The 16,273-nt window shown below is 39.8% G+C and overlaps 1 protein-coding gene across 2 annotated transcripts in view; it reads right to left on the bottom strand.

Moving 5' to 3' along the window:
* The window catches only part of LOC107392044 (latent-transforming growth factor beta-binding protein 2), an 87,003-nt gene that overhangs the window by 26,162 nt on the left and 44,568 nt on the right, over positions 1 to 16,273 (bottom strand). For both annotated transcript variants that reach the window (XM_015969616.3, XM_054741567.2), the window contains exons 9-16: positions 14,414 to 14,488; positions 9,865 to 9,987; positions 9,616 to 9,780; positions 7,622 to 7,891; positions 4,751 to 4,770; positions 4,475 to 4,511; positions 2,459 to 2,533; positions 1,516 to 1,641 (exon numbers count right to left, since the gene is read on the bottom strand). In XM_015969616.3, the coding sequence (XP_015825102.3) occupies positions 1,516 to 1,641; positions 2,459 to 2,533; positions 4,475 to 4,511; positions 4,751 to 4,770; positions 7,622 to 7,891; positions 9,616 to 9,780; positions 9,865 to 9,987; positions 14,414 to 14,488 (891 nt within the window). The remainder of the gene's footprint in view (positions 1 to 1,515; positions 1,642 to 2,458; positions 2,534 to 4,474; positions 4,512 to 4,750; positions 4,771 to 7,621; positions 7,892 to 9,615; positions 9,781 to 9,864; positions 9,988 to 14,413; positions 14,489 to 16,273) is intronic.

The following is a 16,273-nucleotide window of genomic DNA, read 5'->3' as shown; positions in this document are numbered from 1 at the left end:
TTTCCACTTAGGGAAAAGTATCAGAATAAAGCAATTCATAAGACCTGGTAAAGTTGGGTGTGTTTTAAATTATTTTCTAGTGTATGAAGTAACAGTGGACCATCGTAAAGTAGGCTGCTATATCTCTGAAAAGCTCCTGATCCTGTATCCAAACAGAAGCATTAAAAACAAAAGTGTCATTAAATTTTGTTTTTGAAATCTGTTATTTCCCAGATTCAAACAAAACAGTTAAAACTCCATTATTCCTCAACATGAGATGATCTTAATTCAAAAGTCAGACAAAGGATGGGTAATATGCATTCCTGCAAGACATATAGGGAGCCTATGTCACTTCCGGACCATTGTTGGACAATATCTCCCATCCCATGCAGGTGACTTTGACAGCTATGAGCAGCTCCTTTAGTGGGAGACTGCGGCACCCAAGGTGTGGGACAGAGAGATTCCGGAGGTCTTTCCTCCCCACTGCTGTCAGACTCTACAATAAATCTGTCGGATGAAGTGTACTCTGTATTTCTAGCTGTATCTAGTATGGTTATTATTTATTATTTTTTAACCCATTCTTAAGGTATAAACTGTCTATTGTATTGAGTTTATTTTATCTCATTGCGGTCGGTCTTATTGTATTTTAATGTTTTAATGTTTTTCTCCCTCTGCAGCATAACTTTTACTTTTACTTTGCTTGGCTGAAAACGAAACAAATTTCCCACTTGTGGGACTAATAAAGGTCAACTTATCTTATCTTATCTTATCTTAAGAATGAAAAAATTAATGCAAGTCAACGGGGCTAAAAACGCTGTTTTCTAATTCTGTTTGTTTTGTGCCATGGATTTCTCATATGATGTCCGTGAATTTTAAAGACGCATTTTGATACCAAGAATGTGCTTCTTTTCGTACGGGGGAAAATGGTATTTTAGGTTTTGTGTGAAAATAAGTCCAGGACTACAAATGCGCTTCACAAAAGTGACGTCATCGAACCAGACGCGGAGAAAACTGAGGGAAAATGGCTGTAAGTTCAGCAAACTTCCCACAGGAGGAAATAACCACCATAAATCTGGTCATTTGGTAAGTAGCGGCTACTTTGGGGAGAGGAGATTATGTGGTGACGTCACATATGCCACGTACTGATTTCTAGTTTGTAGTCATGCTAATTACGAACTTTTACAAGCTAATAAATCTCAAAGTACGTGACTGCCGTGGTCGAAACACCCATCAATAGTTTTCATTTAAACTGCAGTGCATCATATGTGCGATCCAGGGTGTAAGGCAAAGCGGATTAGAAAATAAGGTTTTTAGCCCTGTTGACTTGCATTCATTTTTTCGCTCTTCCGGGGACCCATGATGCAGAAGTAACTTAGTGTCCCTACTGGGCCAATCATTTCCTACGAACCCTTTGCCAGGACTTGCTTGCATTGCTCTGATGACAGAAAAAGCAGCTGTGGTCTCTGGAGTGTGTTCGAACATCCCACTCTCCTCCCTGTCCTGATCCATTCATCTCTCGCTCCTGTTATTACTTACCAATGCAGTTGGTCTGCAGGGCGTTGAGCTTAAATCCAGGCTCGCAGTTACAAGTGTAACCGGTCTGCACGGGAACACACTTTCCACGACCACATATACCCGGCGATGTGGCACAGGTGTTAGTACCTGTGAAAAAGCAGGTAAAACACATGCTAAGTCATAAGAACACAGAGAATTCTATTTCTGACTCAACATTTAAAGAGATAGAAAAAGGAATTCCTTTAACACGTGTTGCTCTCCATGGATAGCCATTTTGTTTTTTTATAGGTGGAGTTTTGGATGACAGGAGTGGTTTTACAGCAATGTAGTGTTCTGACAGGCGGCGTGGCACTTTTACAAAGACTTGGGAGTAAAAAAATACAGGCCATGCGCCACAGAGCGAGACATTTTGATCTTGTCTTTTTTCTATCCAAAAAGCGTGACGCTGGCCTCCCGGTGGCTACATGAGGACAAAAACATTATCTCTGTGAGACAAACGTAATTTATCCTACTGTCATAAATGCTCCGTTGCTTCCAATATTCCTGTCACACAAACACACATTTAGCCTGTCACTTGTCTCTTCCTTCATGTTTTATGAATCTGGCCTTTGGCCACTTGGGACAGCTCATCCTTCCAAGAGGAACACTCATTTTTGGTTTCTCACCCTCTCACCCTCTGTGCTGCACATCCACATGAAGCCAATTTGGCTCAGAAATATAGGGTCAAATAAAGCTCTCGAAGGGTTTGCTTTGGGTAAGCTTGCAAAAATGCCTCGTAAGATGTTTGCAGCTGCCAGCTGTGGACAGAGAGCATAAAAATGAAGAATTGAACTTCAAGCTGCTCTTTTTCATGGTGGTGCTAAAACCTCCTCCCCGTGTGCCACTTTGGTTTAAAAATGGTACCCAACATGGCTAGACAAAACGTGTTTTCTTTACTGACTATTTTTTTAACATCATATCTTACCGATGACGGAAACTCTTGGTGTTGTTTCCTTTGAATCTGGCCTCAGATTGATGCTTGGGGAATCTGGAGAAGTTTCTATAGAGAAACAAAGCAGCCCATAAAGAACTAGTGCCAGTTAATGCACACCAATTTGCTGTTATTTGATATTTCAGCAAATTTAAACATAAAATATACTTTTGATCTTTTTTCATAAGGGTCTGAAAATTTCCTCCATTTACTTTTTTCATTTACATATTATTACAGTGTGTCCATCAAATATGATGCATGGAGTTACTATCTAACTTCATAAAAAGAATCAATCACTTAATATTAGATCATTACTAAATGACAAGTATTTTTAATTTATTTTACTATAAGTACAATCACATGAATGTCTCTTTTAGACTTTTTCAAAGTAGTTTAGTTTTTAGTGACTGGTTACATTTTTCAAAAAAACGATTATGAAGCGCAGAAGAAGAAGACAGTTTTTGTGAAGTGAAAGGAAGAGATTAGGATGCACCGATACCGATACCGATAATGGTAGTATATTATTACTATTACTGTTTTTCAATGGTTTTAGCAGAATATTACATAAACAACTGAATTAATTTCAAAGATTAGCTAACTAGAGCTGATAAATGTTAGTGGCATGTCCAGATCTTTTAAAATGGGGTGGCCCAGGTGAGGCACCTAGGCACTACTTTGTGCATGGGTGGCACCAATGATTATGCTTTTTATTTTATTTTATTTATTTATTTATTTTACTCTAAGCTTTTTGTAGACAATGAAACACCCATTTAAAGGGAATTCAAAGTGGTGGCACCTGGGGTGGCCAATCAGATTCCAAGGGTGGCATTTGCTACCCCAGGCCACTCCCTGGACACGCCCCTGAATGTTTGGAGTATCAGTCAAGATTAGCAAAAGATAAGCTCAAACTTGTTGAATTGTAATCAAACCAAGTTAAAAGCTGTCATTATATTAGCTGAGAGTCATTCACAACACACTTAAAGTTTGTCTTCCACACATTTTGGATTGTCTCCTACGATTTTCCAGCAGTTTTAACAAATTATGAAACAAAGCATTCAGCCTATGATTTTTGTTTTGAATTCTTCTTTAAGAAGGTCAGCTTTTTGTGAATGTTTTGGGCTGATTAGAAATAAACAGTTTGAAATGTTAGCTAAAACTTTCTGCTTTTCAAAAAGAAGTGAAAGGCTTCATTTAAAGACTTTGAGCTTTTCCTGTATTACTCAGCTTTTGATATTATGTCCAGTTTTCGCTTTAACAGATTTCCAGCAGTTATCAGTGATGTTTGTCAGCACTCAGCATTAAAACAGCATTTCTGAAAAAAAAAAACGCTACTTCTCAGGATAAGGTGATCTTAGTTTGCAGGAAAGACATAATGCAATTTGCATTCCTTCAAAAAATGCTACGCCTTTAATTTTTGTTTGGTTTAAAAACAAATAGACATTCATTAAGTGATGATCTATGAGGGTTTTAGGTAATCACATTAATTCACAGTGTGGTGATAATTAAGTCATAGTGAGTAACAGGATTTTATTAAATATCCTGCAGTAATTTGGGCATTAACTCACTGTGAGTCATGCGTTAAGCAATGTTTACTTAAGAATCTGATATATGCTCTGACTATTAAGTCTTATTAACGGGCTAACACTGTCTCCTACAGCGATAGTTCTCTAAAACAAGACACCTCTTGTTTCCCTCAGCCGCCACTCATTGCTTAATAGTAAAGAAATGACCCAGTCTTGTTTTCCAGGGTAAAGCATTACAATAACTAGAATAAATCAGGATGACTCATTGGATGCAGTCAAACTTCAGACTTTAACGTCAATGTTTTCTCTGGCGCGAGGACAAGGGCTGAGACTGCCACCGCAGTGCAGGGGGAAATTCATGGAAAACACGTTACATGTCTGCGCCTGACTCAAAGGCCAAATCAAATCACGAGAGGCTTTAAACAACAGTTTGGAGACACTTGTTGTAGTACGAGTATGAGTAAAGCCAAGGAGAAAAAAAAATTACCTGGATATTTCAGTGGTGAGTCAGTCACAACAGCTGGCTGGAGGACAAGCAAACATACTCCATCAAAACAATTAGAGTTGCATTTTTCATCACCGTGTTCGCATTCAGATCTGCTCTTGTTGGTAAAGTTAATGCTAATTTGGAGTGTGTGTCGACCAAAATGTGGTCTGAATTAGTTTTGTAACCATGACAAGGCCATTAGGTGACACAGCCTCAGCTTACTGATCTAAGACCAATATTTCAAATGTATTCACAGCTGTCAAAGGAAAAACTTACCGAGGCCAAGATTTCCTCATCTGCAAGGGAAATTTAAAGTGTTATTAATTGTAAAAAAATCAGCATCATGCTCAAATGAACAAGCACAATTTAAAACACACATTACTATGTTCCTTTTATACACCTAACTCAAAGTTTTATGATTTGCATTTAGGAAGAACAGAAAACACAGAAAGAAAGAAAGATTTCTGATAATTCAGACAAGAATCCCTAAACGTCTCGGTTGCGTGCGACCTTCTTCAGGGGATTATGCCCTGAAAAATGTCGCCCGTGACCAAAACGCATCGACTTATATTATAGTAAATTATTTTTCGGAGTGCCTCAGATCATGACTTTTTTCTTCCATATCTACTTTTGAAGTTGTTATGATCTTGAAGAGCACCCGAGATACTACAGAAATTATTGATATATCTAGTCCCACTGACGCACTCACTCCCACCTGTTAAAATCCCTAAACATTTACAGATTTGTGTGCATAAATATATTAAACATGTTGCCTATAAATCTAAACAAACCAGCAGTAGCTACACAATTTTCTCTGCAGGATGCATAGCCACACTCTACTGTAGCCTTAGAAGGTCTACCAATGGCTCCAGGTGCACAGATAGGGTGGGGGACGGGGGGGGATCTGTCCCCCCCAGATTCTTTTTTCCAATTACATTGAATACAGGATGACGTAAACAAACACAGACTCCAAAGGCGCCAAAGTGGTTGCTGCTAGGATGCAGGATGAAGCGAAAAAGGCGAACAACGATTACTGCGTATTTAAAAAAAAGACCAACAGTGTAAGTAGGCGGGACCGATCTGTCAGTTTATGCATGTTGGTTGTAGATTCAGTACGTTGTTGTCAGTGTTGGGACTTACTCATTATAAGCACCAAAGCCTCATTGCTGACTTTAACAAGTCTCATCTACAAATACGATCCCTCATGAAGTTACTTTACACCAAAAGAAAGTGGAGATGTGTAATCTTCAGGCTGAGCAAAGTTTGGGAGATTTTAGAGTTTGAAAATCGCCTCCCGCCGTGAGGCTCCCAGTCGGGGAGAGGAGAAGATGTGCGCAACATGAAGATCGCAAATATGAGATAAAACGTATAATTGCCGGCAGGTCTGGTCTTTGTTGACTGATCACTTTGTCTGGTAATGACTGACTCTGATTATGAAGCAGAATATTGACTCTGCTGAAGAAATTCACTTATCCAGCTGGGAAAATGGACGCCGCTGCAGCATCAGACAGCTGGTGCTGCACGAGAGGTGTGTGGAGTTTACAAGCTCCAAACGTTGGGTTTGATGTTGGTGTAACCCTCTCTGGGACATGATGGATGTAGAAATTATGGTAAAACACCGCAAATGTGACAGACGTAGCAACAATGTAAAAAAAAAGGCGTAAAAAAGAGGCAGATGCTGATGTGTTATGTATGGAAGTCAAAGTGTGCCACATAATCATAAAAAAAGTAAAATATAAAATTTAAAAAGAGATTTATATATTTATTTATAAATAAAAACTTTCCAAATATAATGAAAATTTCTAAATAATGTAAAAATACGAAGGAACATCTGTTGGTCAGGCAGAAAAGTTTGGGAACTACTTCTCTAAGTGATAAGTGAATTTGGTTTTTTAAATATATTTTATTTGCCGTTTTTTAGGGCTTTTATGTTTTCTGTAAAGATTGGTGTGCTGAAAATCATTTAATATTTTGCATAAAGCATGAGGTTTTGGTTAGTAACTGATTGGGAGAAAAACAAACGACTGATTTAAATAGTGGGGCGCCTCTGTCAGTGCGCCCCAGGGCAGCTGTGGCTACATCGTAGCTCATCACCATCAGTGTGTGAATGTGTGTGTGAATGGATGAATGATACACTGTAGTGTAAAGTGCTTTGGAGTCCTTACTCTGAGAGGCGCTATACAAGTGCGGATTATTTATCATTTATAGTGTTGATCAGGCGGAGCTTTGTTGCCAGCGTTCCGCTGCATAACGGCTTCAAACACGTATATAAAAGTGTTCGTTTTTACGTAAACCATTGGATGAAATTACACAAACTGACTGAGCTCTAGTTAGGGTGCTTGCAATAGTTTGTGTATGTGTGTGTGTGTGTGTGTGTGTGTGTGTGTGTGTGTGTGTGTGTGTGTGTGTGTGTGTGTGTGTGTGTGTGTGTGTGTGTGTTTGGGCGAGGGTACGTTGGAACTTTGTCCCCAGTTTGAAAATCTTATCTGCGCCCCTGATTGGCTCGACTAAGTGTAGGTCGGCCCAATCACAGCGCTCTATGTTTATAGAAAGATGTTCGGTTGACTTAGCAACAGCGCTGCAATGGAGAAAAACTACAAAGATGGCGTCAGCTCAGGAACTTTATAAACGGCTTTGGCATCAACTTTGGACGATTTACACTTGAGCTTTTCTTTGAGACATGAGCAGCTAGAGGTATTTGTCATTTATTTCAAAAAAGGATCTACTCCTTTGACGGTGTATGTCAGACAGCCTCATTTAATGATTTCTGTAGCGATTAATACGTCTCATTGTTCTTGCTCTGATTGGCCCTAGTGTTGTCTAATTCTGTGTGGAGACAGTTTGAAGGGCAACTGTAGTTTCCTCCACATGACTGAGCTATTTTTAGGAGTCGTGGCCAGACTATTTATTTGCATATATAGGTTTGCTTGTCAAAAATAAACTTCAGGAAAATACGTCGATAAAAACTTTAAAACGTGTAAATAATTAACCCAGAAACTTTGGGAAAGTCTGAAAAGCCCCTGAGAGTTTCATCCCATGGAATGAAGACTTTCTACGTTTAGATAAAAAATGTATTCATGGAGATGAAAGACATCCTGTTTATCTTTGGGTTCTGACTAAAAGTATTATTAAAGACATAAAAGCTACCTTCAGGATCTTGAAAGGTTTCTCTCCCTGAATGAGGAGGATGCCGTGGAGTCAGAGGGTACCGGGGAGCTTGTGGTGTCTCGGGATATTGGGGCATATGTGGTGTTTGATGGTGTCTCGTGGGCTGAGAGGATGGGAACTCATAGTGCTCATCTAGAGCCACGCCCGTGCTCTGCAGCTCATCATCCTCCAGCTGTCTGAGAGAAATCTGCACGTCCGAGCGCGAGTAAGTGTATCCATGACCAGCTGGGCAGATCTCCTTGAAGTGGTCTGTTGGACAAGAAGCAAACATGAAAAAACAATCAAGAGCTTGTTTTCTGTTTTTACAGCATATTTACCTAACACACCTAATCTAAGACTTTTATTAACTATTTCTGAAAATTGTGACAAATCAGTTTTATTATCGCAATTTCTACTCATAAATTTGTTTCAAAGGCAAGTTTTTCCCCTTTGTGACTGAGAAGGTTCTGCTGTGGAAACAAGAAATGCAGAAAATTACATAAGAAAATTAGCATTTTTATTTAAAAAATCCAACCATGGGATGATTTAGATGGCCTCCTGATTACAGCTCAACTTAATTACCGTTCTTTTCCCCATTAAGAAAGTTTAATTCTTGCAACCCAGGGCTCAAGTCGATGAATGTCTTAGGGCTTGATGTCTAAAACAACGTCTAGTCTATAGATATGAAGGGCAAAATTAGACTTAATTTGGTCTATAAGTAAAAGTTGTCTGAAAATATAACCCAAGTTGTAGAAGCTAAATGTGTCCTGGAATGACACAAAAACTGTATATGTCCTATGTGGGATTTGCATCCTGATGAGACGCATCACATTTAAAGCGAGTAACCGACTCGTGACAGATTTAAAGGGTTAGGGTTTGGACAGAATGAGTTTGCCAGCCTGATATGGCCCAAAGGTTACAAGTTGATGACCGCTGTTAGTATATTTATATGGTGAAGGCAAACTGAAATACCATGTGGTTTGGGGTAGAGGTGTGAGAGTGAGAGGCTAATGGAAGATCGGCTAGTTAGATAAAAGGAGAGAGACTGCACCTCTTTGTGTCTGAGTCCAACAAACTTCACTGATGGTGAATTCATTACAAGCGAGAGGCTCTGTGTTCCCTACCTGACCTGAAACCAGCAACTCAATGCCAGAAGACTCTGGAATAGAGATATGAGTAATGACAGACATGTGGCTGGTGTAAATGCAGGAAATGTGGATATGATTGGCTACTGAATGATTAAGTTAAGGTGAGTGGAAATGAGAGTATATATGGTGAGGATCCACATCAGAGGATCTGGAGTAAATACGGTAGGACTTCTTTTACTGAGTCACAAGTAATCGGCCTAGCCGCCTTGCTCCGAGCACAGCTGTAAAAGCTTGTCCAACTGTGCAAAACCCCATCTAAAATAACCAGAGGTTGTGTTTACGTCCAGCAGCACCACGGAGGTCTGCGTGTAATACCGGATCCATCCCAAACCCCATCAACCACTGGCCAGCTCAGACACTTTAGAATAAAACCATCTTGCTTCTCTCTGAGACTTTTGAAGTAAAGGTCTGGAAAGTAAAAAAGATGACACCCACTTCCCATGTTTCACTTGGCATTGCTCTGAATCTCTGCTGTGCAGCTTTGCCAGTATATTAGTGGGGTTTCTCTCTGAGGGTTGCTGCGATAACACAGGACCGACTCTCATCATTACATAGCCTCCAGAATATGTCAGCTGTTATGTTTTTGGTCATTTACACTCTAAACACATTTAACTATTTTCAGATGCTTTACATGCCTGGCAGAGATGAGAATGATGACCGAGTGGTAAATAGTCTATGCTTGTGTGCTGCTTGCCATTACATAAGAACAAATGTGTAACTGCAAAAGCATTTAAGCCAGCAAAGAGTTCCTCAGATGGTCCCATAAAATCAAACTTTAACATCTGAGTTTGCAGTTGGAGGAAGCTTGCCTACAGCTGCTGCAAAGAGTAGCTTTTTGCACTGTACCTGAACCTGGCAGAGGACAGCGATCACACCCGTCTCCCCAGGCCTTTCCCACCCGGCTGCAGCAGCAGATCTGCTTGGTGATGTGGTATGCAAGAGGCAGAGAGCACCTTCCTGCTGAAACTGAGCGGTAGCATGCAGACCTGTGGTCAGACACTGCTTTGTCCGCTGAAGGAAAAGTAAATGCATTAGTTATTTTATAGGGAAATATGAAATTTGCATTTAAACTTAAAGACACAACGCAACACATACAGACACAGTGGCTTCTGGCAGCATCCAACATGTAACCTGGCTTACATGTGCACCTGTAGCTTCCTTTGGTGTTGAGGCATTCAGCATTCTTACATATCCCAGGCAACAGGCACTCATTGATGTCTGCAAATCATACAGTTTATCAGTCATCAGTTATAAAGCACATTCTCTAAAACAAGCCATACTACTTTCTCAGAAAAATTGCATGTTTTTGAAATGCTCTGATGAACTCCATACAGCAGATTTAGTCAGCTACACTCCCCACAAATCCTCCACGTCTGCAGACCAGAGCAGACGATGAAAGTAACAGAAATCAAAAAGTTTGCAATACATCATCATGCACTGCGATCTGCTGAGAGATGGAGAAACGTGGAAACTTTAAGGTTACACGGTTGTTTGAAAGGCGAGGAGGAGAGAAGACAAGGGGGAAACATGCAAAATGAATTTGACCAGCGTAAAAGAAAACACACTCAAATTCATTCACACACAAAGGTCATCTCAGAACAGTTTTTGTTTGTCTTAAAGTGTAATGTAATAGTATCCTTAGTTTGCATGAATAAATTGAAGTTTTCATGTGTTTTTTTTTCTGTCTGTCTGGATTCAGAGTTTTAAAGTGAAGCCAGACAAGTCTTTCTACCGCTCCAGCAGCTTCTGAGTCACTAAATCAATTGAAGGTATATAATCCAGTTAATTTGCCAAGCAGGAGCATAGGAAACATATCTGAGGTGCTAACTCATGCGATCACAGTGAGTCTAGGCAGAGTTTGTTGTTCTGCAGTGTTAAACAAAGAGTGTATCATTAGGTCTTTCCCCAGTGCTTTGATGACTGGGACCTGACAGCCTGCCACCGCAGATTTTCCCAATTCTAATTAATCTGCTCTTGTTTTGTTGTTTTGCTTCCTGTTGGAAAATGTGAGCTTATAAGGGATTGAGGGTTGATAAATTCCAAGGAACAAATAAATCCAACAGCTGAATGTCCCCCTTTGTTGTTTGTTCTTTCTGTTTCCCTTTCAAGTTCTTTTAGTGTTATTTTATCTCTCCAAGGAGGCACTTGATCTAAATCAAAGGCTGTCCTTAAAATGACAGGGCCTCCAGCTCCTGTGTCACGGCAATAGAAACAAAGCAATCATTATGTTAGCATGAGCTATCCATTTGGATGAGTAAGGATGAGGCACAATGAAACAGACCCCAAATGTCACCTGATGCCTCTGCTGAGGCTCGAAGATGGAACAGCAGGGTCTCGGTCTTGGTTTAAGCAGCACCTGGTCAGAGTTCAGGTCAGCACCGAGCTCAGCCCTCATCACATGGGGTCTTTAATGTGTTGTTCGGTCAAGTCCCAGATTAGCGTTATTGTTACAGTCTGCTGGTGGGTTGACTGAGATTGAAACTGACTTTCATGACAACCTGTCATGACCAGCACTAATCTCAAGATCTGTTCTGAATTCATGCTTGACTGCTTGCGCTTGGGATAAGTAGCTTTTGCTGCCACTGTTTTTACAGTCTAATTGCAAATGAAGAGACTTGTTCACAGAGTGTCAAACAAATTCTGTGAATTTATTTCACCTTGACTCTACTTGACTTCTGGAAAATAAAATAAAAACAAGGTTCATGCAAACACTCGTAGAGTTATTTATGAACCCTGGCAAGTAAGCAGATCCTGTATGTGTCAGCTGTATGGGTAACGAAAGTTAAAAGGTACAAACAAGGCAAAAAATTTAAAAATTGTCATTAATATTTAAAGGAGCAACGTGTAAGAATAAAGTAAGAATGACATACTGTGGTCAAATTTGGTTACTACAGGACATTTTTCTAAGTAATCACTTTCTCACTGTCGTTCCACGAGTTTCATGGTTGTTGCCAGTTACGGATCAGAAGGCAGCCAGAAGATTCTAGATGACAAGTGAAGACGAGTCGTATACTGTAATTTGATAAGTAAATAAATACATAGTCATATGTAGTGCTCTTGGGTGTTTTACAGTACAGAGCACTTACTACACTTATTATGGTTAGGGTTATTATTCCTCTTGTGTTAGAGGAAGTGTAGTTGTTTGCCGTCTTGCAGTTAGCAAAATAAAAGAATGCTGTGGCGTCTTACTGGTCCAATAAATAACTTCTGGGTCGCTCCTGTTTACTGGCTTTGGTTCTTAAAACAAGAGCTTTTCGCCTGCTGGTGTTAAATTACAAATACAAGAACTAAACAAAAACTATGCTCCCCCTAAGCTTTTGTGTTTTTTTAAGGAGGAAAAACTGACCCCGCCCCCACCCCCCTCCAGTAGGATGAGAATGAAATGTGTTTCAATGTAACCTTCCTTCCAATATGATTGAGACATTAGACAGTTTGGTGATTTTTTTCACTGTAGAATTCTTACGTATTGCTCCTTTGAGGAACCTCTAAATATCGCCAAAGAAGCTACTGAAGACACACAGAGATGGTTCCAGAAATTATGCAAAAATAAATGTGTTTCAGATTTGTTTCGTAAAGATGATCCCTGATGTCAAAAGAATCACGGAAACTTTTGTCAGCTCTTCTTTCAAGTGGTTTGTTCACAAGGTGACCTTCTCCTCATGAGTTTACCACCCACAATAGAGTCTGCACAAGCATTTCCGTGGGCCTTTCATCTAACGAGCACGGCTACAAATGGCCAATTCAGCTGGTCTACTTTCCCAGATGCAGCTTCAGAAGATAAGGAATCATCTCTGAAGTCAGCGAGCTGACCGGGTCTCTGATGAGGTATCCTATTGTGCTGCAGGGAGGACATCACTGACCGCAGCTCTCAGCGTGTACACAAACAACAGCAGTCAGTTGGGCTTGTTCCAGAAAATGAGACAAGCTGTGCGCTGTTCCAAGAAAACACACTACTAACTGCTCAAAATAGAAGCCACACTCGGGCATGCTGGACATCATCCTAAAAGCCATAAAAGACTCTCAGAAAATGAGCATTTTGTTGCCTTGGCAGCTGGCACGAGACATTAAATTTGAATTTTGGTGGAATAATGCACAAGAATGAAACTTTAAAGCTAACAGTCACTTTCAAAAGCTGAATAACGTTTTGAAACAATCACTGAAGAAAACATGATTATCACAGATATGTGCCTACAGTCACTGGCTGCTCTTTGCACTACTGGAAATCAGGTGTTCTGCAGAGTTTTTGCTGTTTATGAATTTGTTCTCTGCTCCAACTGTTGAGGAAAACATCAGTAATTTTGTGCAGGTGAGTAAATATGTTGAACTTAGTGAACCAGATGAAGAAACCTGTCATAGAGGTGGTCAAAGCTGTCCACTGAACCATTATATTATTTTGCTCCATAGGCTTCAGTAAGCACCACCTTTTGGATTATGACACTGTTAATTAAGTCAGCTTTAAGTAGACTGTTTTTTGTTATTCTAAGTGTCAACATGAGTTGTCTGAGCCTGATCTTTGATTAAATTGTTCATTTTCCCCTGCAACTTTCAGCAAAAGACTTATTTCTTTGTCTTTATCTAATTCTGACCCTTTGTTCTACATACCTCAATGAATACAAGTTACTTAAACTATTTAGCAGAAAACAGTCAGATTTGACACTGTGGGTGATTATTGCTTCTTAGACTATAAAACCAGCTGACAACTTGCCACCCTTATGATGCTCCAGCAAGAGAAAACAATCCATGTTTGGGACAGAGCTTTAAGCTTTGTTGCCACATGGAAACAGAAGAGTTTGCTGGATGTTATGCAGGTTTTCATCTGTTGGAACATTTATAAAGGACAGAGCGACTAGCTTAATCTTCCAGCAAAATACTCATAGCATCACATTTACAATATTTATCTGAGCCCGATCTAAACTAAAGCTCTAGGTGCTTATTAACCACCTTCGCTGACCTCTCGTTTTGGTCTTAATCTGGTTCCCTTAAAAGCCAAATCATGATTACCATTGTTAAATGTGTATATGTTTTTGTGGCATTTTGCAAATCATGTAAGAACTGTGGTAGGAAGCAGTCACAGCTAGTTTAAAAAGTGATTATGAATATAAAAGAGCAACATTTGCATCATCTGACCCAACGCAAACCTCAGAAGTTTAGTTACAGTGTGATCAAATCATATTTTAGGCATTTATTTACCCTGTCACTTGTAAATGAAGAAGTGAAAGATGATATTGCTATTTTGAGCCTTTGAACGTTCATGTTGCTGTGCATGGTTGCATACTCTGAGGCCTTGTCCACAGGTTTTTGGAAAACAAACATCCTCCCTCACCCATCAAGAAGAAAAACATTGGGTCCAAACCTGATTTAGTGCATTATGAAGCACATTTATACGCATGCAAGGACTGTAGGAGGCAGTGGTTCTCCAAATTGTCAATGTCGTTGCTAAAAACAGTTCCTTGGACGTGCAATAACTAGGAAAGTCATCTTTGTTTTTGTACCTCGCTACATGTGTGCAGGGTCTCAGACTGTAACGAGTTAGCCTGTTTACAGTCCATTTTTCACAGATACAGTAGATAGTTTGACTTCCCTTCAATCATTTTCCAGTATACAGCGAGTAAAATCACATAACATCTCACTTTTCATGTCTTACCTTGACAGTGAGTGACATTCATTTTTTTAAAACCTTTGGGACATTCCACTTGTCCATTTGCAATCACTGCATATGCTGGAAAAAAGGGGGAAAAAGTCTACATTAGTAGAGCAAAATGTATTATTAATAAGGCGTCAACAGCAGAAGAGTTTTAGATGAAGCTGAAATGTGTGAGGAGCAGAAAAAATGAAGATACTAACAACACAGTCTTGTGGGACTCCACTACTAGTGTATGGAAACCAGCAATAAAAGCACTGCTTTAACTGTGCATACAAGCTATTATAAATAATGTACAACTTGTGGTAACAAGAATGGAAAAGATGTTTTAGGCAGAGCACTAAAATTTAGTCAGTGTGTCTGTTCCTCAGGTGTGTACATTCAAATTAAATAAATTAACAGTAGTAACATAGAAAATTCAACAGCAAGTCTGTTAAAGTCCCTGTGTAGTCAGAATGTGAGTGCCAGATGACCAAAGACTTGGTGCCATTATTCACTTGGCTGGCAGTTGAGCCTGTGTGGATCACAAAAGGTACAGACAGATCAACATAATGATCACATGGTAAAAACTGGGTCTTTTGTGCTTCATTGAGCGTGTCTGCATCTGCATGTTTGACATAAGGAGGGACAAAGAGCTGATGTGTGTAAAGTTTTATGTTTCTGAACAGAAACAGAGTGAATATTGGTAACAGAACTTTCCATGACATAAACAGAGATGACAGGTTTTTGTGCATACCATGCTTACATTTCCAGCTTCTGATTTTTGAAGCAAAAATGTGCTTTTGGTTGAAAAGGAGCTTTAGGAAATGATGACATGATTGTTAGCATGATAGAACTGTTTCTCAACGTCTATTTAAATTTCTGTCACCCCATTGATACAGTGACTAGAGAACTTAGTTTAACTGTGATTCTGAATCAAGACGACCATTCTTTTATCTTTCATCCAGGATTTGTTTCACACCAAGAAGTTGTAAGATCCCTGAAAGACCAAGGCATCATTTTATTTTATTTTTTGGTATTTTGCCTTTTAAAAACGTGATGTAAAGAATTTAGTCAAAACATTGACAGTAAAGTTCAAGCCTAAGCTGAACTGCTTATCAATCAGTATAACTGGCAATAACCTACATAATAACTATGATCAATTGTATGGTAAATGGCCTGCATTTGTAAAGCACCTTTGTTGGATTCTACAACCTCCCAAGGCGCTTCACAACACAATCAGTCATCCAGCCATTCAAACACACACATTCACACGCTGGTGTGGATGAGCTACGATGTAGCTACAGCTACCCTGGGCAGACTAACAGAGGTGAGGCCTGCCGAACACTGGCGCCACCGGTCCCCCGACCATGGACGTAATTTTCACTTTAGAAGTGGGGGGGGGGGGGGGGGGTTGTATCTCTACAGTATGCTCTAACGGGAAACAGGCTTTTCCGCTTGGTCCTAGAGCTCAACCAGTGTCAATTTAAAATAGCGTAATATTGTTTTCGGATGGTAAAAAGTGCAGGGGTCAAAACTTGACTTTGGAAAAAGTGGGGGGGACATCCCGCCCCCCGCCCCCCCCCCAAAAAAAATTACGTCCATGCCTCCGACCACCACCAGCATGCAAATATGGTTACGTGCATGCTGGAACCTTTTGTTGAAATATGGTGAGAATTTTGTGTTTTCGCTTTGATACTTGGACAAGCTCCTTATGAAACAAAGCCATCAACGAAAAGGATGACTTTAATTCCAAGTTCAGCTTTGCTACAGTAACAAATGATCTTTGCTGTTGAGAGAACATATGAGAAGAGGGAAATATAGTGTTTGTCTCCATGACTCAACAAACCACACTTTTGACTGAATGTAATAAAGTGATGCAAA

This window comes from Nothobranchius furzeri, chromosome 18, assembly GCF_043380555.1.
Source record: "Nothobranchius furzeri strain GRZ-AD chromosome 18, NfurGRZ-RIMD1, whole genome shotgun sequence".
NCBI classification, from domain to species: domain Eukaryota; kingdom Metazoa; phylum Chordata; class Actinopteri; order Cyprinodontiformes; family Nothobranchiidae; genus Nothobranchius; species Nothobranchius furzeri.
Note: the sequence above shows the minus strand (reverse complement) of the source record. Positions and strands in the feature narration are given on the sequence as shown.